This window comes from Trachinotus anak, unplaced genomic scaffold (assembly GCF_046630095.1).
Source record: "Trachinotus anak isolate AG129_WGS33_773 ecotype Australia unplaced genomic scaffold, CSIRO_AGI_Tana_v1 ptg000025l, whole genome shotgun sequence".
In the NCBI taxonomy this organism is placed as follows: domain Eukaryota; kingdom Metazoa; phylum Chordata; class Actinopteri; order Carangiformes; family Carangidae; genus Trachinotus; species Trachinotus anak.
This window is the reverse complement of record NW_027273876.1, coordinates 14470385-14494052: the sequence shown is the minus strand read 5'-3', so window position 1 is coordinate 14494052 and position 23668 is coordinate 14470385. Positions and strand designations below refer to the sequence as shown.

Sequence of the window (23668 nt, the reverse complement as noted above, 5' to 3'; positions counted from 1 at the left end):
GTCATTAGGGGCCCATTTAAAGCACAGATAGCATCGTACAACTATTACCTCCTGTCTGAAGTAACAACTGGAATTATGTACTGCCTACTTCAATAAACCTGGTGATACCCAAGCTCAGAGAAGAAAGTGAACATCAAACTTTAATGAATTTTGTAACAGTCATGACAAAGCTAAAAAAACCTGAAGTTATTAAACAACAAGACTTAAACTTGTGAAACTCTTCAACCTTGCTGGCAGACATACAAGGCAAGTTGTGTTTCCTCATCAAACAGTGTCTGCCTTTTCAAACCCGGAGCAAAACAGCACAAGGTGACCATCTGTTTGCTGTATCCAGAGAGTGGCTAGGATACAATACAGGCTGGGAACCAGAGCTGAGGAACATTCCCTGTGAAACCAGACTATCTGTAGAGTGGATCTCCCCTGACCATGACACCTATTGAGAGCACAGCTGGGGACATTGATATAGAACTTTTGATAGGGTCTTTGTATGGAGCCAGGCCCTGCTAAGATACATGGGATATCTGAGCTCTTACGAAGCCTGAGGAAGGTCACGATTGGAGTATACTTGTGCGCTGTGTGCAACCAGGCTCACACACAGTCAGCCCCTTGTTGGATCAGGGCTGGGGAAAGTACGCACACTGGCCTTCCTGATAATGTGAGCAGGTTTTAACTGCAGCCCTGCAGGACACGTTCAACTGAAACACAAGTTGAACTCAAGAACTGGGGTAAGTGTTTGAGCCAGATACTGGGAGAAATACAGTTAGTAGGGCAAGACTGACTGTGGAATTACTGTGATTGGGAAGTAAAATGTTTCCATGTGTTGGGGTTCATGCTGTTCAATTCATGCTTGAGTGAGTCTAAATTTTATACTTAATTGCTGCTATTGGGGTATAGTCATATTGTCAACCAGCCAATACTAGACCCTCTTCATTATGAAACAAATTGTTGTAGTTTACTTAATTTCTATGAAAAGGTCAGAATATATTTAAGTAGTTGGTATTAGTGATACATGTATACTGTGCATCCCTTCCTTAAACTTCTGTCACGTATGTTTTTATGTGCTTTTTCTTTATGTTGTGATATACTATACGTGTGTATCTTTCTATCTACTTAAGTCATGTCTGTGGATGTACCTGTGTTGGTTTCGGTGACCCCTGGGGTGGCCTGCTGGGGGCTCAGGTGTTCCCGCACCATCTTCTGTAGTGAGCGCATGAACACAGAGATGAGGCGGTCGATGTAGCTGGCATTGTAACTGCAGGCTGACTTCAGGATCATCAGTGTTCCTGGAGGACAAATGAAGCGAATGGGAGGCAGATATATGGAGGGAAAAAAATGGAAATACAATAATCTTGACAAGATCCTTAACCTCTGTGGAACAAGGTAACAGACACAAATGCCTGCCGTCAGCTTGTGTTCATTTTTAAGGGAATCTAACAAAAGTTCCTGTGTATCACAGAAGCAGGGATAGGCATGAGTAATGTCCCTGTCTCTTTTTGCTCCCTGGATGGGAACAAGTGTTAAAATGTCACCCCCTGGCCAGATGGATGCACCACAACAGTGCTACCACTTTTTGACAGCAGGATACCAAGCGGTGTCTATTGACCACAACTGCTATTTTGGGAAACCATATCAAATAGTTTTGCCTTTAGACTTCTCTCTAATAGCCATCTGGTCCTTTATTTGGAAAGCTACTATAATGTGTTTTAAAGTTGTTGAAAACAGTAGCAGTCTCCTTAGAATAAGCTTTAATGTAAATTTTTTTTCATTAAAAAAAATACTCTACGACACCTGGGTGGATAACAGTAATGTTTGTAGAGGGAGGGTGGTCGAAAGCAGCAATTCTTCCCAAGATAACCTTTCCCAAGCCGCTGGACTGTGGCCTCAGTTTAAACAGACCAGATGTTCGCCCGAGCAGCAGGGCCCATCGGCTTGCATTTTAACGACCCACTCACCGGCTTAATTGCTAAAAGTGACTGAGAGGTAGCTCGGTTTTGTAGGAAAAAGAGTGGGAGTGTGAAAAATAAAAAAATACAGGCTTTATGAGCAACAAAGTGAGTGTAACAGAGCACAAGAGGGTAGAAAGGGATTAATGAGAAGAAAGAAGGGACCAATGAAATGCTGGAGGTCTTACCGAAGAGCTGTGTGGGGTTAGTGTTACTTGTGGCTTTTTCATAGTTGGTAAGTCCCTCGTAGATGACTTTGCCCACAGCAGCATACAGACACTCCAATTCCTCATACTTAGACGCCACAGTTGATGTGCCTGGAGACAGAAAGCAACATTCGCTTCAAACAATGAACAGCTGAAAATCTAATGTCTTGCTTGGCATGGCAAAAAACAAGCTTAAGAATTGAAGCATCTATTAACCAAACCAAACAGAAGAATGGTCCAAATATTTTGGCAGTCTTTAATGAACACAGCAGGGAGTGGACAATTTTCAACTCAGAGATGCAGTATTAAGTAAAACTGCTCTGGCTCACTCAAATTTCGATATTAAACACTGGAAACTTACTAGGCTCAGTGGGGAAGATGCTCATGAGGCGAGAAAGGAGGGAATGGACAGCCCTTAGGACTTTGGTGTTGCCACAGGTCATACATGCAGCAATGCCCCGCTGGAGGGGTTTGAAGTGGGCCAGGATGGCTGGGGACTGCAGCACAGTCAGCAGGAAGCACAGGATCTCCAATCCAGTGCAGATGTTGGAGATGTTGGCCTGTGCTGGTTGCTCCTGAGAAGACAGAGGAGGACAGAGAGACCAGTTCAGTCAGTTGAGTAAGAGTGTGTACATCAATAATGTAAGTGTCATTTTTATTATTTGTTACAAAACACAGACATATTTAGCACTTATTAGGCTTCTTAATAAATGTGTTCCCATATATAGCAAAACATCCAGATTTATGTTTTCAGCCATGAGTGTACAATCCTAAAACCAAGCAAGAAGAACTATGGTGCAAATTCATCAGACACTTTCCCAATGGCAAAGTAGTCTCAGACTTTGGATCCCACAGTACACTAATCTTTCACATTTTTATTCCATACAAATTCCAGACAAATAAAAAAATCAATATTTCTCACACAAAAGAACCAAGGCATTGGGATAGTTGCTAAACCAAAGATCAATGGCCAACATCAGGTAGTAATTTTGTCTAAATTGTAATCAAGGTTTACAACAATGGCAGGGCCAAGAGGATAATCTGGGACAGATCCATTGCACTAATCTTGGCTAATGAACAAGGTGACTCTTGTGATAAGACTGCTGGTAGATATTAGGGTAATATTGATTTTTGCACTGTATTAACAGATTGGGACCTTGTCTCTGGAGCCATGCAGATAGGGGAAATGCATGTATGTGCCTGAGTGTGTGACTGTGTGAATGTTTTGTGTGAATGTCCTCTGCCCCTCCTAATTTGCCCTCTCACGCCACTCCCCCTGACTCTTAATCACTGTCATGCAGTACAATGAGATGATAAAAGGTAATCCGATTTAGAGCATTGTTCATTAGTCTGAGTAAGACGGCTGAGCAGGTAGAGCATGCTCCCAAGGGAGAAGGGCCTGTGTATGTGCATCTGCATAAGACCTACAGAAAGCCTTGTTTGTCAGACTATCCCTATGGGATCTGGAGGGGGTGATTGGGTTTGGGCGTGTGCATTTCTGTGTGTGTGTGTGTGTGTGTGTGTGTGTGTGTGTGCGCATGCATGTGTGTAGGCAGAGAGAAAGGCACGGCCGATGCAGAGATCCCCAATAGAGAACAAGGGAAGTACGTGACAATAGCCGGCACATGGTGATAACCTCATCTGAACAGTAGCACCAAGTCAGATCAGAGAGACGAGTAGAGAGGAGGGGAGCAGCAGATAAAATGAGAGAAGAGAGGCTGTGATAAAAGGCTGAAAGGAAAAGAAGAGATGAGAGGAAGAGGTGGTGGTGAGAGACACAGAGAAAGTAGAGGAGAGATGCAAAGACGCACAGCGGGGCGATACAGAAGGCAAGGATGAGGAGTTTAGCATGAAGAAGACTGAGGGGTTGAACGAGTAGGCACAGGCCAACCCGGATAAACTCCTGTTATCTCACCACTGTCATTATTTTGTCATTATGGCAGTTTGCGCCTTACTTCATGTATTACTGATAACAGACAAAGGACTTGGAGGCATTAGAGCAAATACTAGGAGCTTAAGCAGGGAGAGGGAAACTTCTGCAGTGTCTGGGAAGGCGAACAGCAGAAACACATTAGTTATCCTTTACTGTTTGCTGCTTATTGCTTTGAGCTGTAACAACAACAAGGCCAAATATTTTGAATTTTATTCAACATGTTTGCCAAAAACACTGTTGTGTCACTCACTTTCACAAGCAACTTTGAATAATCTCTGACATGCTCATATAAACAAATACTGTTTTTAGACTTCACAGAAGAACAGCAGTAGTCCTCATCTTTAAATAAAAAAAGATAAGCCAGACACTTTCAGAAAGTTAATATTCATCAATAGGAAATCCAAGGAGAAGCCATGACAAGTCTGAACACAGTGACTGACAAGTGATCTCTGACAAAAGCTGTGCAGAAACACAGCAGTAATGACAGTTCACAGGGCTCCAGACCAACTTTACCATTGCCAACATAAGCATGCGTCTGGCTATATGAAATATAAAGACAGCCTATTCTGAAGGCATTGCCGTCTTACCACTGTCATAAGCAGCTTGTCAAACCACTGTAGCTTGAGCTCAGCGCGAGGCCACATGTCAGGCCTGAGGGCAGTCTTCATCAGGCTCACACAGCGACGGGACAGCAGCTCCCCTGGAGAGCCAGCCACATTGGTGCTGTCGTTCACCTAGACAGAAGAGAAGGAGGAAGATTGGTATCATTATCTTTATCAGTGACAATGGTTCTTTATCTTCAATATCACAATGGTGTCCTGATAAGGTAAGAAATCACATCACAGAGGAGATGAGGCCTTTCACCACATATTGTAATTTCATTCACGCAGCTATACTTCATCAGTGGTATAGCCAAGAAGGAGACCGTCCTTCAATAAGAAAGCCTAGTTCAAGCCCTTATGATGACAAGCACCCAGCCTGTATAAGCATCCTTGAACAAAACAATGAATCCCTATCAGCTCTAGGTGTGATGTCCTTTGGGTTGATGGTAATCCCTGGGGCCAGTGGAAAGATACAATTTTTCCACAGGGATCAATTTAGTATCACAATACACCGTTATCAAGTGGAATACAAAGAAAAGATTATGTTTCTTTAGGCTGTTCTGTGAGCTGTGAGTGATCCTACCCAGTTATATTCAACAGAGATGGTTGGATGAGCAGTGAGAATGGAGCTTGGCCCAAAAACAGAAAGTAGGAAAGTCAAGGTGAGTGAAATCTCAACAGTCTATTTCAGGCTTGTAACCAAGGTCATCACTGCCACTAGACCAAGGGACAGCTGTGTGAGGAGACACATAAAGGACTGTGTGTGTGTCTGTGTATGTGTGTGTTTGAGTGTGTGGAGATGTGTTTAGGACAGCCACCAGGTGTGTCCTACCTTGACACTTAGGGGTTAGAACAGTTGTGTCCTACCTGGCAGGCGCTATGGATGGCAGAACTGTACCTGGTGCGTGTATGTGTGAGTGAGATGACGTGCTGTGTGTAAGGTGGTGGTGATGGTGGGGGTGTTACCTGGCAAGCAATCCTGATGAGGAAGTTGACCACGGTGTCTGTATGTTGTTTCTCCACAGGCTTGGTGAGCATGGTCTCTGTACCTGGCATGGACTGGCTACGGCCAAACACCTAAAAACACATAAAACATATTTAACTAATGTGTCAAGGTCTTTTTTTCTTTGAATACTGAAAAAGTGATTCTATTTATAAAGAACATTCAAACTTTCACTAGCTGGGAAACTAAAGATATACATAATAAAAGTCATAACATAACATTTCATCATAGTGTTTTGTTAAGAGGGAATATCAAAGAGCCTGCATTAAGTCAGATTTTTGACTGCACTGCATACAGTGAAACTTAGACTGGAACTATGATTTCCTGATAATTATCCTGGCAACTTTCTGAGGAATTAACATTTCCACAGCTCCAGCAGAAACAAATGCTGCTATTGCATTTTTCTCTTGACATCCAGTAAAAGAAGCTGGAAATCACACCGTCATTAAGGTTTGTAACTACTAAGACTTGTGCTCGTGTTTCTTCAAAGTGTTTAGACAGTTTAGAGATGAAAGTTTTAGTTTCTTTCTAAATAAAAATAGACTTTTGAGCTTTTGAGAGATAATATTTTGTATGTATCAGAGATGGAACTTAGATACAACTTTGATTCAGATTTTAAAAAGGCGCTGCTTGCAAAAAAGGCATTTCATTCAATTTTTGGACCTCAAAGACAACGCACCACAGACATTTTTGTCTCAGACAGGTGTAAAATAGATTGGCTAATCAAAGTTATCTTTGAAAATGTTCTACAATCTTTGTGAGAAGCATGTTACAAAGGGACACAAAACAAGAACCTTGAAGGAGATGCATTTAATAATTTAGGAGGGTGTAAGAGAATATAACAAGATATAAATGAACTGCTGTATGGCCAGTTCCTTACTAAAGTTACTTGGCGTGGGATCTGCCAGCCACTGCCACAGTCTACTAGCATCTGACAGATTGCTGATTGAGCTCACCGTGGAAGCAGCTCCAGTGGCTGTACGGAACCTCTTGACGTCCTGCCCAGCGGCAGCAGCGTCAAGAGACAGTCCTCTTTTCACAGCTCCCCCGCTGGTTCCTTCACCACCAGCGGCTACTTCAGCCTCGGACTCCGGCTGCCACAGCGAAGAGAGGGGACAGACAGGGGAGGAGAGAGGAAGGTAGAGGTGAAGTTAACATACTTGCAGTTTACAGAATAAACACGTGTATGTATATACAATACAAGAGTATTAGTCATGTGTATCTATGGAATATGGATAAGAAAATGTTTTAATCTCTATGATAAACAGCTTTATCTTTTAGAATCATAAGCATGTCCAGTTCTCAGTGATCTATCTGTAACATTTAAAATAAAATATATAAACAATGTTATCGTTTGAATGTGTATGTCAACAGGGAACTTCACATGAGCACAACGGCGGTTAGAAATTGGTCAGGTTGACAACTTTTGAGATTAATACAAACTGTGTGTAGTTCAGGCAGCCTCTTTGGCTGGTTTTGGGTGTATTTGTGTTTACATAACCAATAAACACACCTGCTGGTCTTTGATTCTCTGTAATTCCCACTTAATGACCACCTCAGCCAGGTCAACAGCCAGTTTCCTTTGCTCTATGGTCACACTGGGGGTGAACCCCAGACGTTGCATTGCACTGATCATGTGCTGCACCAAGTGGTGGCGAACAGGGTAGTACACCTGGAAAGAGACAGCAGTGAATAAAAATTTTAGTATTTATGTGTAAAATTTTAAAAAATGATCTAAAATTAAGCAGTGGGTAACATCTTGAATATCTTGTTCACAAAAGCATACGTGTTTGGTGTTCTAAACACAAACTGTCACATAGGATCATGCTGCATTTTTTTTTTCCTTAAGCATCAATGCCAGATGGTCATTGATGCCAGTGACACGAGCAGCGATAACCAGCAAGGCTGAATAGATGAAAGAGCAATACATTCAGAACTCAAACTTTGATATAAAATGCCACTGTAGCTTGGGGCCCGTTTTCTTGCAGGGTTTACTTTTATCTGGACATTTCAACTACAACCTCCATTCTTTGTTTAAAAAAAAAAAGAAAAAAGATGCAGAATCCGAGTATGGAAGAGTGTGAAAAGAGGGAAACATTTTGCAGGATTATAAGTGCACAAACAACACAATGTATGTTAATCAAAAAACACTTCTCACTCAAAACCACGCATATTTCCTACTTGGTGCCTGCATGCCAACCAGATGGTGGACCCAAACGTACAGGCTCAAAGTCACTCAAAAATATGGTGTCAATAAGATACATGCTTCAAGTAAGAAATGAAGCATGTATATTTTGCATACTTATTTTATAGGGTTTTTTTTATATTTAAGTCTAATGCTGGTTGGCTGACTTGGTCTCAGAGCACCCTCAACAAATGAGGAAGATTGTCCCTCAACTTCTAACATTTTATTATGGTGTTAAATGGGCTGTTTTTTTGGACTGATTTCCATTGTCCTTACAACCAGAAAAAAATAATCCTGACAGCAAGACCAGTCGCTGGTCCATGTATCTCAAAAAGCTGCTGCATCCATGTTATTGTACAATTCTTCTTTTAGAACAACACTTAATGTTTCCCAAGAAGACCCTGTTTGTCTAAATGCCTCAATATCAGAGGTTTCCATTCAGCTGAGAGTCACAGCCACTGCCTTGTGTCAGCTCCACCTTGCCAGTCAAACTGTCCACACATCATCATTTTTAAGGGTGAATGCTGTGAAAAATTCTGAATGCTGTTAAGAATATATATACTTTTTTTTATAAGTCAATCAAAGGCAACTACATTCATTGACAGGAAAAGTGTAATTTCTTCTCCACTACCCATACTTTGCTCTAGATTTTGGGATGATAGTTAAGCATGGTCCTCAATCACTCAGACACTTAGTCAGAAGAGGCAAACTCTAAAGTTGTATCCCCACTTAGTTCAAGGACATGATGACACACACTTAGCCCCGAGCATTCACACTCAAGAGTCACTTAGCTTCATCGCAAACCAAACTGGGACTCTCAAACACAGAGACATGCGTAGACAAAAGAGCAAGAGATGAGATGTCTATCTGAGGGCTGCTGCCAGTGTCAAAGAATATTAAAGCTTCTCACTTTGAGGGTAATTATGGTCGATAGAGCAAGACTTCATAGCCCCTTAATGACAGAGTGGCTAAGCCCTGTCCATCACGTGTGCACACAGACAAACACGCACAATCTCTCCATTTCTTTATCTCACTCACTCACTCACACACTCACACACACACACACACACACACACACACACACACACACACACACACACACACACACACACACACACGCACACAAAGTCTCTCATCTGTCTGTCATTATCTCCTCCCCAGTGTAATTATGCTGATGTGATTACATTAGATTAGTCATCTGGCCCAGTGAGAGCAGCCTGTCAGTGAGATAGAGAGGGGAGCTGAGGAAAATGTCAGTCTTCTGCTAAGAGACTGTCGCTCTCTGACTGTCGAGGCGGCGAACATCAGCTGAAGGAGCGAGAGGGCAGAAGGTCTTTGAAGTTTAAGGAAGAACACGAACATAAAGGCCAATGATCCTTTGCTGGGGTTGACTTGCGCACGGACGAGTCCCTTTTTGACTCTGCTGATCGTCACTGTGAGGGTGAGTCTGAGAATGCATTTGCATTAGGGCGATTACAGGCAGCAGGCGGTTACTATCAACTTCACTGCTCAGAGTTAATGATCCAGCTTTTGACTAGGAGACCATTGTAAGTGTTACCACAAATATAAAACTCAAGTTTAGGTAACTAATGTCACAAAAACCATTAATTGTGCTGTACAAAATAATCCAGCTTCTAATTTTGTTGCCCACTGACTGATTAAAAGGTGCCATGATTCAGGGCACTCAGATAATCGGTAAAAATAGCTAAAGAAATGGCTGTGGATGCAAATGGGAGTTGCCCTCTCACTCCTAGTGGCAGTGGTTTACCTCAAAGTACTACTAAATGTGAACTACATACACACACTCTATCGTCCTTATAAAATGTATTACTTTGTGTTGTCTACATTAGGATGAACACCAGAGGATGTAAATAACAGCACACTGTGCAGACAAGTCGATCATGACTAATGTAAGACACAGGGACAGAAATCAGATTTGTTTTGACTGTTCTGTCTGCACCACCCACGCTGGATGACTACGCTGAGAATCAATATCAGTAGTGATGGATTGACAGGAGGAAGTGCGCAACTGACCAGTGAACTATTGTTCTTTTAAAATCAGCTTACCCTGAAGTGCTGCACAATGAGATGCAGTATGTGGACCAACTGTGGTACTGTGTGGCCCTCCTCCACAATGATTTTGCGAGTCCAGTGGGTCAACATCTGATGGCCGTCCTCCATGCGCGCAGGCACAGCTGGAGTCAGGATGGCCATGGCCTGCCGTACGATGGCCCGTGCCTCCATAGTGTGGGCCTTCAGCAGGCTGTGGAAGACCTATACAAGGCATACAAACCACCATGTGTAATTTAGTAACATAGCAAGGCTTTCTTCTGTTTTTTTTTTTTTTAACTTTAAACTTAAACTGCTGTTTCCCTTTCTACACATTCATATTTCATTGGATGTGGGATATCAGGCAGTGCAGACATGCACACACACTGCTCTTATTTTAAGTATCTTCTATTGTGTATTCAGCTGTTGTGATTTCAGTTCAGTTGAGTCTTTGTCGTCTTGATGAGTTCCTTGTTTTATCTGTATCTGTATAGATATGTTTTACAAATTCACTGGGTGTTTTTACATCTGCTATACTAATTTGCCATGTTTTATGTCTATTCTTTCCTTTCTCTCTTTGCATTCCTCCTCACCTGCAAAACAATTTTCTTGTGGATGGCGAACTTCGCGATGATGTGAGCCAGAAGTAAGTGACCACTGTATTTACAGGCAGGGTCTACGCAGGCTTTGGGCAGTAGGCATGGCCAGGCAAACGTCATGAGGCGCCGCAGCTTGCTGTTGCGTGACTTGTTGTTGTCATGAATGTGGTGGGGTGCATGCTCCACCAGCAGGGTGGAGAACTGCAGCAGGCAGATTCGCAGTGAGTCTAGCAAGTCAGCCTGCTTCTCTGGGTCCAGAACCTTGGAGAGGGATAGGACAGATGTATGGTTAAAAAGTGTTGGGTGATGGGGAAATAGGTAGATTTTGTTGCCCATAGCACAGAGTGAGCACAGTATATCAGGATTTGACTGAGCTGCTGATCATTAACAGTGAATCAAATGTTGGTAAAGTGGTAAAATGATCTGTGTATTAAACAAATACACTTTATTGTGTGTGCTCAACGAAAATGCCTGAGACCTGTTGTAATTCTTAAGAGTTGCCGACAGAGCTCAACATAAATCTTTGATTACTTAATGGACCCCATCTACATGAATAAGTAAGAAAACCACTTCAATTGAATTGCCCAAGTATACTGCAGTACTGAGCAATGTTTACTTTCCAAAATTACATTTGAATGACACTGCAGCACAATAGCAATCTACGTATCTTTTTTTTTTTTTTTTTTTACATATTGATCACCCCTTTTAAAAAAAAGACAACTCCTCATTTAAAAATACCCATCAACATCTAAACTCCCTGCAGAGGTGTCAGAGAAGACAGCAGACAGAGAGAGGGAGGTGAGTGAGGAAATGAGTTTTAACCAGACCATAGAGGCGCCATTAGCAGCCATTAGGACTGGTGTTAGTCAGTGATGAGATCTGCCACAGCACAAACAAACACGCTGACCTTTAACATGGTCACACCATGACATTTACACCAGGAATTATAGTCTGGTCTGATGAATGTAACGTGATGGAAAGAGGGACCAGTGAGGTGGTGGGAGGGAGAGAGAAAAACAAAGACAGATGGAAGAGGTGAAAAGAAAGAAGAAAAAGATGAGATGCCAGCAATTAAGTGATGGAGTAGACAGGAATCAGACTAAGTGGGATGTTGATGATTACTGAGAGTATGGAGATGTGTTGGACTGATAAAACATTATGAGAGGAAATGCAGCATCCAATGAAATCAGAGAGGCTGATGGAGAGATAGAAAGATGTTGAGTAATGAACAAAGGAGGCAGAGGGGAGAAGTGAACAGGCTGAATGTGAAGAAAGATGTTGAGAAGAAGAGAAAGAATGCCTGCAGGTGTATGTGTGCATGTATACCTTAGTGATGAAGACACTGGTAATGCTTTCAGGATTGTCTCCTTCGGGGTTGGGCGGTCCAAGCAGCTGCTCACCTTCCCCCTTCTCAAAGCTGTACAGGAAGGCTGGATTCAAGATGTGTTGCAGCACCTATGAAACAGGAAAACCAATGATAAGAAACCCTAAAACGTTTCTCCAGTTAATTAGGGGAAATGTACAACCTTCACTCTTTCAGATTTTAAAAGCCTACGATGGATGATTTCACTGAGAGCACACCATCAAGCAAGGAGAAACTAATCAGCGAAATCACCTGGTAAGGTCTTTCAAAAGCTGTATGAAAAGAAAAACCTGCATAGCTCTTCATGGCACATAATTGGGTGATGAAATTGTAATCTACTCCAAAATCTATTCTAAAATCAGAGGGACACAGGCCCTTTTCAGATTGATAATAATGGGGAAAAAAACTTTGATTCATCAGCAAGAGGAAAAGGAAATTAGAGCACAGGCAGCTTTGAGGAACAGCAATGTCAAATGTGACCTGAACCAAAGGTAATAAAAAGGTGTGACATTTAAAGAATGACAGAAGAACACAATTTCAACTGTTGAGATAATACTGAAGAACCATAACATGTTTTCTAAATGCATCTATAATCTTTGAAAGAAAAAAATAATCTAAACTACTGCTGAGGAAAGGCTTAAAATGCTATTTACTAACACCCCTGAAACCTGTGAGGATAGTTACTGAATGAAGAAAAAGGCTTGATTAGCTAGTAAAATGCAGAATAACCCCACCACAGTACAACTAACGACTGCATTTATTAAAGAAGCTGCTATCTGTTAATGAACCCTCATATTCAATCCATCACTGGGGAGGACAGGGCATCGCTCAGTGGAGAACGAGCTGTGGCAGCATATGTTCCAGCTCCTCCATTAGCACATTATTCACACTCGCTCTGCACAATGCACATGCATGGTTGATAGACTCACACACGCATGCAGAAACGCTCACACACCCTTAAATGAAGACACAAAGAAAATGCATTGAGCACAAGTCTGTTCTCCAGTCTCATCTGTTCCTGTAATGCCATTATAGGATGTGATCCTGCAGGCTGTGTGTGTTGGTGCATGTGTGCACACATAATACCTCTGGGCAAGTAGCCTAAATCTCGTTCTGCAGGTGTCTTAATTATCTTAAATCCCATTTCCATACCCTTAAACAAATAACAAGAGTCTGGTGCGCGTGTGTGTGTGTGTATTGCAGTGCTGCTAGGTTTCCTTACCAACAACAATAGAAAAGATGTGGTGGCAAGGAGGACCAGGAATACTATAATGCCCCAATACACACACCCGGATTGTGCAAATAATTAATGGGTTTTATTGTGATGTAGCCACAGGAAGTCTTGAGCAATAGTCACTACCAGTGCAACAAGTACCTTTTAAAACTTTTTTTTGTCAGTGGATAATTTCTTCACAGTTAGGTGAAGAGATGCAGGACCTAATTTCACTGTGGGCAAATCTCAAACCACAGATAAACAAGGCCTGCGTCAATCATGTGTTTTCATTCAACTGGTTTTGCTATTTGTCTAAATCTGAATGCAAATGAAACAAGCCAACTAAATAGCAATAATACAGTTGCGTGTGGTGAGACTCAGGTAAAGGTATTACTGCAGTTTGACTTCAATCTGCACTGAGGAGATGACACTAGCACAGCAAGTAGATGCATGCTGATGAAAATTCTGCTACACTGTATGTCATGTCAGGAAGAAAAAAAGAAAAGAAAAAAAAGCAGCAGAATGTGAAACAGATGCACTGTGCTTCATAAATTTCTTACACTTGTTTGTTTGCTTGTCTGCTTGAAATCAATTCCATGAATAGTCAAGACGCCTTTGAACAAAAAAGCAGCAAAAAGCAGCGCAAAGCAGTTTTCTTTAAGAACAGCTCAGATAGAACAAAACACGCAATACAGGAGCAGCATGAGGTCAGTCTGTGCTATCAAAGATGATTCATTGCTGCTGTCCCACACCGTCTCTCTTCTCTCTCTTACACACTCCTCTGTGTCTCGCAAGAAGTGAAATATTCTCCCAGACCCCCATGATGCTACACAAGAACATGAGCCTCTATCTAACTCCCAGGAATGCTGAGAACATGCACGCACACACACTCTTCCCTGTGATATTATGCTTCTGGAAAAATAACAGAGGGAGTTATTTAAATGTCGATGGAGGTTAACACCGATATTCATTCTCTTCCTCATGACTCATACACCAATCAACACAAACATGTTCACACAGAAACACATTCTCTCCCTGTATGTCTGTCTCTCTGCCTCGCTCACAAACACAGCTAGCATCTGCTGTAAAACAGAGGAGAACAATTAAGGGGGAAAAAAACATTCTGTTGGGGGGTGGGGGGCTGCAGCTCTGCTAGCAAAGAGACTAAACTCTGCCCTGATAAAAATTCACACGCAGCATTTCAGCCTGGAAAGACAGAGCACAGTGAGTTGGCTGGACTCTGCCTGCCTTTATTTTGTCTCGTTTTTCCAGTCCATATGCCACTGCAGCAACACAAGCTGAAAATTAGCAAAAAAGAACATGGTGGAGTGAGCAGCATCACAGACACAAGTGTATGTCCTTGGATTTGGGTGCATTTGCCAGCTTTGTGTGTGTATGTGTGTGTACAGTTGTGTGCTCTTGCCACTTGGCTATGTGTTACTGAGTGCCAGGGCAGGCCTTCCCCACTGACCCGTTTGTACTTAACAGCAGTGCTGTTGCTCCTCTGTGCCAGGTTGTGTGGCTGTTACAGCTACGCAAAAAATGTGTGTGCACATCTGTCTGTGTGAGAGAGCTTAATTAAAAAGCAGCCTGAACGATTGTAATGCTTGCAGCAGCAGGTCAGGTAGAGAGGACGGAAGCATTCATCTGTGAGCCTCTGAGGGTCTAGAACCAGACAAAATGACCTTCCTGACTCGATCAAAGAACTTCTGCTACAAAACACGCCAACCATAAAAGTCACACAGATCAAGTCCCTACATGCCAGCATTTCCCAGTTGATGCTCAAATAATTTTGATTTATAATGCATCTTTCTTTCTTTCAAGGACTGGGTAATATGGTGCATATTTTTTAAATCTATTTTTCCAGCAAAATCCAAAGCATAAGCTAATATGTATTTTTTCTCTTCCCCTGGCTTTATGAGCAAGCAAGCAAAGCTTTATTTATACAGCACATTTTATTCCAGGTGGAAGCACAATGTGCTGCACAAATCGTGAGCTACCACAGAAGATGCAACCACAAAAACTATGGATGAAACTATGTGGATGGTGTAAAGATAAAACATTAGGCATACATAAGCAAACACATGAATGATACATATGAATTAAAAAACCATTAAGAAAATAAAATAATTAAGACCAACAACTGATCAATAAAAATCAACGAGACATGCAAATTAAAACTATTAAAAGTAGGATTAAAATTAGATTAAATAATAATGAGACCAATAAAATGACATGTAAATTAAAACCAATAAAAGCAATTAAAAAGAACAAAGTGGTAATTAAGAATAGCAAACCACACAACTGAAAGGTGCAGCCAAAAAAGGAATGTTTTTAGTTCAGTTTTAGAAGATGATAGCATTGGAGGAATATGATTAGGCTGCATGTTCCAGCGGCTTCCAGAAGCACAGCAAAAGGCAGTTTCACCAATTTTTATGGAGACCTGGGGAGTAACCAGCCAGTCTGTTCCAACCAAGTTGAGGGGTCTAACCATTTCATAGCACAGAAGCAAATCAGAGAGATACTGAGGTGCCAGACCACATATGGCCTTAAGTTTTAAGGGCATTAAGCATTAAGAATTTGAAAATAACTTCTAAAATTTATTGGAAGCCAGTAAAATGACCTCAGCACAGGTTTTGATATGGTCGCATTTCCTTTTTCTAGTTAAAACTCTGGCAGCTGCATTGTGGAGTAGCTGCCGATGATCAAGATGCTTTTGGGATATTTCTGAGCAGTGAGTTACAGTTGTCTCGCCAACTGGAAATAAAAGCATGCACACGTTTTTTCAGCATCCTACTGGGATAACAAGATCCCTACCTTCACAATATTTCTTTAATGATTAAAGAGCAAATAGTAATATATAAGCCCAAAAATAAGTTATAACGGCTGTGGTGCTAGAAGAGCAGTGAAAGAGAAAAACAAAGCTGCGGTCTGTAATCCCTCCCTTGAAATGTTCGTGTTTCAAGGAATAAGGGATGTAACAAATCCATTTTACACATTGTACAAAAACAAACATTCCAATTTATCCATCAATGCAATCTAATCCTCTGCTTATTTCACAATTTGAATTGGATCCTTTTCAAATGTTGGCCGATTTAAGAGTAATTTCAACTGTTGTGGTCACATTATACCAGTAAAACCAAGCCAAGCCACAAGCCAAGTACTGGTCATTTTTTCCTGTGTGGTCAGTATCACTGTGTATTCTACCTCCAAACATTTGAATGTCAATTCCAAAAGAGGGTCAGCAAAAATGTAAAAGTAGAAGAATTTCTGACTCCTGTGGCATGTGGACATGAATTGACTTTCATACTCCAATTGCCTGTGTACGTACCTTGGCTTTGAGCTCGTCGTTAAAGTGTGGGTCGTTGAACTCGACAAAGCGGAAGAACAAGGCCCGTTTCTGGGCGATGGAGTAGTTCCTGGGAATCTCCTCCTCCATATATTCCTTCAGGAAGGTCATGTTGCATAAGAAACGACCCGTAAAGGCGCGAAGCAGCTGGAACAGCAGCTCAATCTCTGAGTAGTTGCGCCTTTAGAGGAGACAGGGAGTCAATAGGTTCAGTGCATAGGTAGAAAGGGAAATGTCTAATGTCAACAGTGGTGATATTGTATGACATAATGTTCAAATAATCTTTGATAACAATGTGATTCTGGTAAATAGCATTAAAAGAAGGGTGACTGAACACATACACTCTAAAAAGTACTGTGTGGTTGGAGGTTAATTGCAGGGTCTAAAATTAACATCTGTTGACTGTCTAACTAAAGGGGTGAGCTCATTCTCAGTGCTTAGACAGTTTGAAACTGCCTTAACTTTAACAATTATTAGCGTTGTTAACTTGTGGTTCTTCAGTATTGTACTTCAAGGGTCACTTAAGTCTGTAAGTTTTACACTCTACTGATACCACTGTTCCATTTAGAGTAATGCTTCATCCTTGGGTTCATCTGGAGAAACTATTGAGGGACGGCAGACTTCATCAATTCCCTGTCAGCAGGTCCTACCCAACAACTTTGTCCAAGATTTGGGCACTTTTCATCCTCATCACAATTTAAATAACTCTACTTACTTGCAGTAGCTTAGCAGGCAGTAGGCAAGCAGCTTGGGCTCCTTCCAGTTGGTGGCAGCCATGTTGTCTTTGCGATGTCTCTCCTGGAAGGCCTCGCTGACCCAGACTCGTCTGAGCTGGCTGACCAGGGAGTGCTGCCCTGCCAGCCAACCCTCATCATTCTTCACTATGATGCTGATGATCTGCAAATAGGATGAAGAAAAAAAATGGTGAGAGGTTTAATGATGGAATTACTCAGAGTTATGTTATTATTCAAATTAGGATTAAGCACCACCTCGGGGTTAGTTTTACACATATATACATCTGACCTACCCAGACATGACTGTGTGTAAAGTGTGTGTAAAGGATGTTTACTTTCATGGAATTGTATTGAAAATGTGCAAACCTTGATGGCTTGAAACTGCAGGTCCAGTCTGGCTGTGGTGGTGGAGGGAGATCCAGGTCGAACAGTTGCTGCAGTGCCAGCGGGAACCAGCAGAGGGACGAAGCGGTTGGGGTTAGAGGCCAGCACATCCCTTAATGGCTTAGCATCTTTGTGTTTCAGAAAACTCTGTATGTGAACAAATACACGTACAGTAATTATAACACAAAATTACACATGGTAACACCAGAGAGAACTATGTTCACTGGAATGGCTCAACAACTGTAACAACACATTAAAAGACACATGATACAGAAAATTAAGAATTTTTAGAGAGTGATTCATCTCAATTTGGTTTTAAAAGGACCACTGAGCCTCGCAACACCCAATATATCCCTGATTAAAGTCCATTACTGAGGCAGCAAAAAAGCAAAATGCTGTTCTAATGGCAAATGCATCAATGAAAAGACTGAAGGGGCTGCTACTTAGAGCTGCAAGTCTCTGACCATGAACATGCGGCTCCACTGGGGGTCATTGAGCGTAGCCTCCATCATGAACAGCTCCACTGTCTGAGATGGGTGACGTGTCAGGAACTTGATCAAAGGCTCCCTGAATGGACTGCCGGCCTGACACAGGAGAGATGAGTGAGGGAGAAGAACAGAAATAAGCAAAGAAAACACAGTTTACAGATGTTCACTCTAACATCCATTAAAGCCAAACTATGGTTATTTTTATCCTCAAGCTATCTTCTATGATGATATGAATCTATGATGCATTTTTATTTTACTTCTAATGTAGGGTTGGACAATCTCTCCAAATCTGTCTCAAGAACTGAGTTGATGTCCTACCTCTATCAGCATGGCCCTCTCTGTCTTCATGACTACCTCCAGCAGAGGTTTGACCAGAGTCTGAGGTGCAGCTGGGATCAGGTGGAAGAGGTTGATGATGGCAGAACAGATCTTCATCTCCTACAGAAAGAGTCAGAAAAAGAGAACAGAGGGAAGAAGGCAGAGGATGAAATTTTTGGGAAGATGATGGCATTATACACGGACTTCATTTCTGACAGACAGTCTTGATGGACAGCCACTGTGGAAAGACGAGGATGAATCTTAGTCAAAAGACTGCAATCGCCATCTTCAACCAGGAAAGATTCAGAGCGACACGCTCACGACTACTTGGATTAAACGCACAAGGTACAAACAAATAGAGGACAGCATGTATGATCTTCATTAACCTTGTATTAACGATATCTTGGAGCAAAAGTCAAAGGGAAAAGGGGAAGAACTGGACATTTTTAACAGTTAAAATATGAGGTTAGAGCAAGGCTGAGATGACAGTAACATTTCTGAAGACGACCACAGACACATGGACACAAAAATACAGGGCAACTTCACCAGCACCACTACTACAACATTGTTTCAATTCACCAGCACGACATTGGTTTAACTATGTTTCAATCACTGACAGAGAGTCACCAACAGAGGGCGCAACACCAGGTCACATCTCACCTCAACGCCCTCCAACGCAGGCTGTACCGGAACGGGAAACAATGATCAGAGTCAGCAGAGCAGTATGTGTGTATTTTTGTGTGGCTGTGTGTTGTCTGTCTTTGTTCCATATGGAAGGTGAGGAGATAAGACAGGGTGATAATGAAATGAATGGGACAGCAGCAACCTTTACAGGTGACCTGGGGAACAACTATTCTCAGCACTGAGTGAATAACAGGGCAGTGGCATTGAGAATCCAACACAGAATCTATAGCAATTGGAGGAAAAAAAACACTCCTTTGACAGATACCAGGTCAGGAATACAGAAACTGACATTTTGTTTTGTCTAAACCTTTTCAGTCAAATTAAAATAGTTTTCTTTTTTCCCATACAAGCTCCATACTCCTCCTTACACCTCGTTACTCCCAATCCATATTCTCCTCCTCTCTGTCAAAACGCTCTTTCATGCCTACATGTCTTCAGGCCATCCTTCTTGACCCTGCTTTATTCGTCTTTCTCCAGTTTTTGTCTTTATCATGCTTGGCTAATTGACCCCATGACCCTTGCTTTATTGTCACTGCCAGCCTTGCTGTCAACAGGCACAAAGACCACGAACTGGAGGGAGGGAGAAACAAAGGACCAATTTGCATCTAATTAAACACACCATTTTGCGATGGGGCAGAATGAACTCACATAAAAGAGAAGACAGGGAAAAAAAAAAAAAAAAATCAGCTTTATTTCTACAAGGGGGAGGCAGCTGCTTTTACCCTCTTCCTCTCTCACCTTTCCTCTGCCTTTACAAGGTTATCTGTCCGGAAGATAATGAGGAGACGCAGCGCTGGGCCCACCACCGCCTGCCTGGCGCCTAATTAATCATTGATTGTAATATGGCCACTCACAACTCATCTGGGAGGAGGCCACATTGAGGAGGTGTTGACTACATGTGACCATGGCTTTGTGTGTATAAGGGGCAATTTCTGTACCCCTTCAGTGAGAGCTGTTTGGTTTAGGTGGGACAGATCAGCTGAACAAAAAAGTGCCAGTGGACAGCTGTATTGGCCTGTTCCTACAGGCTATGACTGCTTCTGTATTGCATTCAAGCAGGATTTCAACTGAGGCAGATGAAAGAAACAAGACAGATCTACATGTCATGAGTGATGAAAGCTTGACATTTGTCAGGGCTCTAAGGTGTGAGTATGGGACAATCTAAACTGTGTATACTTACACTGCCATCACTGCGCTGGCCTCCTTTGTGTGTTATTACAACTACCTCCATCCACTTCCTCAGGTGTTGCTGGGAAAGACAGAGACAATAAGATAAGATTTATACTGTGTGTAAGTAGTGTAGTGTAGTGTAGTGTAGTGTGTGTGTGTGTGTTTGTATGTATGTGTGTCTAGAAAAATAGGTAAAACATGGCACTAGCAAGACCTGAATATTTACTCATGTAATAAATAACAAATGTTCACCTTAACAACAGAACATCTGCTGCAAAGCTCTGTTAAGTTATGAAACTATTATAGAGCAGGCAGTACCCAGACAATAGTCACTGTCACTCAGTGTTTCTCATCATGTATTAAACATGTGAGCCCTTCTGGCTTTGCTAACCCTAAAGTATTAACCTATGACACAGTTGCCAACAATGATTGTATCAGAATGTGTCATAACTGTTTAAATACTACTAGCATACGTTATGTTTTTATGATCATATTATTACTTTTACTACTGTTTATTATGGCTGTAAATAATAAAATACATTTTTTAATATTTTATGTTTTAGTGTAAGAAAGTAGTCATTGCTCATTTGTAAAGAAATAGCAAGCATATTTCCTCTCACATTCATTCTAACCAAACCTTTAAAAATAATCAGATAACTCTGAAATAATCTATAGTTTACACCCCGGCACTGGCACAGTTAAAAGGTTAATTGCCATGATGATGCCATGATGATGCCATGATACACTGCAACAAATACATATTGTGGGATGAAGAGGAGGCAGAGGACAGAGGTTGAGGTTTCTCACCATCATCTGGTCACAGAACTTGTCATTGAAAGAGTTTGGGAAGAGACGCGTGACAGAGGTCAGGCGGTTCACCACATTGAGCGTCAGGCTGCGGTAATCTCCCAGCATCATTAGTAGGGGGCGCATATGAGTGTGGATCTGGTCCACCTCAATGGTAGCACCTTCCAGGAACTAAAATAGAATACAGAAACACATCATGTACAGTTCCAAAAATTTCAAATTAAATTTATTTATTTTAATTTTTTCCAATTCATAAAATAAATATTGCAAAAGAAACAAGGTATAAAAGCAATAATGGGTCCAAATCATTTTAATTCCCCTTCTACAAATCATTTTCTCTTCACATCAGACCTGGCCTTGTTGGACTTTCTAGCCCCATGAACTGCTCACTACCCCTTGTGTCTCCATTAAGGAACTAAGGCCACTCAAATGAGGGCATGGCCAGCCGTAAACAAGCACACATGCCAGCACCAAACACTGATGACGCACACCCACACCCTCACACAGACGGGAGGGGAATGATGCATGGCAGCCACATTCATTTTCCTCTCAGCACTGAGAACAAACACTCCATCCTGTATCGATCGGGCCATGGCAACGCTCATTAAGGCTGGCAGGGCAGAGATGAAAGAATGGAGAGAGAGAGAGAGCAGAGAATGGCTAGGCAAAAAAAATAAATAAATAAATCACAGGATAGTGAAAAGGACTGACAGAGGTAAGGAAAGAAAATGAAGAACATAGAAATGGAAGCAAAAAGGGCTTGGGGGGTAGATGGATAGGTTACGATGGTATGGATACTTTGATGAATAGAGGCAGGGCTGGTTGAGGGAGAGTGTGATAAAGCAGAGGGAGGTCCATATGAAGATAACTGGGTGGGGAAATGGTATGAGGGGAGGATTAACAAAGGACTTCTAAAATGGCAAATGACCTGAGGGATACAGATAAAAGACTTATGCAGGAATAAGGAAGGAAATGACAAAAAATAAGTTAATAAAAAAATATACAAACAAAATAGACAACAAACTAAAGATTAAGTAAAATAAAGAAGCAAACAAGTAAATTAAAAGGTGAAAGCACGAGGGCGACACAGTAGAGGTTCACGTCAAAGGTGTAGAAGCAGAGTCTTTAATCCAGATTTAGAAAGGTCATGTCTATGCGTCTCAGGGAAAGGTTTTGCTCAAAGGCAGCTGGAGTTGACGTGAGTGATATGACACAGGTCTGAGCTTTCTAAGTAAATCTCTGAAGTCTAGAAATCAATTCAAAATCAATTAAAAAAAACAAAGCATGTAAAGATGCTAAGATCGAAGTGACGTAAAAACAGTGTTGCCTGGCAACAAACATCTTACAACAGTGGGCAGAATGTGGATCCCTGAATTTCCACAGCATTGTGATGGTGAATGTAAACTATAAAAATGCTAAACAATACATTTTCCTCTTCACTTTAGAAATAAGAGAAATCATTCTGCTGGTTTTACTCTGTAAACATGATGGGTTTTAGGGGCGAAAACAATTTTATAAGATATGATATGATAAGATAGTCCTTTATTTGTCCCACAGTGGGGAGATCTGTAGTATTACAGCGGCAAAGTGGACAGTGCAACAGAAAATAATGCAACTGTCGATTTAAAAAAAGATAAATAATAGATAATAATATAATATGTACAATTAGATATTTACCAAATATGCAACAATAGCAGCAAATAATTGATAATGCACGGTTGATGTGTGAAGATGTGTTATCACCTAAATTTAAAGCAATTACAAAGCCACAACAAAGTAACATATGTTGCACTGACCTTCCTCATGCATGCCTCTCCTGCTTCCTGCAGTTCATTGTTGGTCGAGTTGAGGGCTTTAAACAGTGCAGCAATGATCTTTTCTCTGGATTGTGGCAAGTAATTACAGGCTGCCAGGGCATCTGCACAGGAAAGAAAGAACATCAGTAACACTTACACAAGGGATGATGATGAAATGACTGAAATAGTACAAATATAACAAGATTCAGATCTTTTCAGATTTTAGTGCACTAGTTATTAATCATGTGCATGTAGCAGTGAAACAAAGATGTTTGACAATTATCAAAACAATCTCTGCTAATATTAAAGTAGTTACACTAATAAATTCTGATAAAATCTCTCATGTTAATTTCCCCAAGGTCGGGGATTATAGTCTGTATAAAGATTCAGGAACAATTTGCAATGAACAAGGGTCCCCTAAGTTTCTACTCACTGAGGGCAGCGATGCGGAGGGGAACCAGGGAGGGAAGGCTCTTGTAACAGGGCAGCTTCATTAGAGCAGCATCCTCTGCCTCACACAGGTTCAACAGCTTGAAAGAGAGGGAAAAAAAACATGCACATAAAGGTCGGAGGTTAATAATCAAGACTGCAAAAAGTGGTGATTTAAGATATTTAAGTTTCAAAGAGTCCACTCTAGGTAAATGTTTAAATGTTGCCACTTCACCAGCTAACTAAGTGCTCCATAAGAAGCAAATGTGAAAAAAGAAACTTAGCAACACTAAATAACTTGAATTATCTTTTTGTGAAAATTTTGATGATCTAAGTCTGAGATGCCTGTGCACCATATAACAGTGTGCTAGTTTACATAATTCAAAGACATTTATAAATATGTTATATTATCT

At 41.4% G+C, this 23668-nt stretch overlaps 1 protein-coding gene across 1 annotated transcript in view; it reads right to left on the bottom strand.

Moving 5' to 3' along the window:
• Positions 1-23668, bottom strand: part of trrap (transformation/transcription domain-associated protein) — an 81624-nt gene that overhangs the window by 39729 nt on the left and 18227 nt on the right. The window contains exons 28-46 of the mRNA XM_071462115.1: positions 23260-23356; positions 22827-22948; positions 21031-21201; positions 20234-20302; positions 18370-18489; positions 18028-18147; positions 17546-17710; positions 17161-17342; positions 16428-16626; positions 11847-11975; positions 10515-10781; positions 9940-10146; positions 7201-7359; positions 6644-6781; positions 5651-5761; positions 4670-4816; positions 2511-2724; positions 2132-2260; positions 1134-1283 (exon numbers count right to left, since the gene is read on the bottom strand). Of these exons, the coding sequence (XP_071318216.1) occupies positions 1134-1283; positions 2132-2260; positions 2511-2724; positions 4670-4816; positions 5651-5761; positions 6644-6781; positions 7201-7359; positions 9940-10146; positions 10515-10781; positions 11847-11975; positions 16428-16626; positions 17161-17342; positions 17546-17710; positions 18028-18147; positions 18370-18489; positions 20234-20302; positions 21031-21201; positions 22827-22948; positions 23260-23356 (2896 nt within the window). The remainder of the gene's footprint in view (positions 1-1133; positions 1284-2131; positions 2261-2510; positions 2725-4669; positions 4817-5650; positions 5762-6643; positions 6782-7200; positions 7360-9939; positions 10147-10514; positions 10782-11846; positions 11976-16427; positions 16627-17160; positions 17343-17545; positions 17711-18027; positions 18148-18369; positions 18490-20233; positions 20303-21030; positions 21202-22826; positions 22949-23259; positions 23357-23668) is intronic.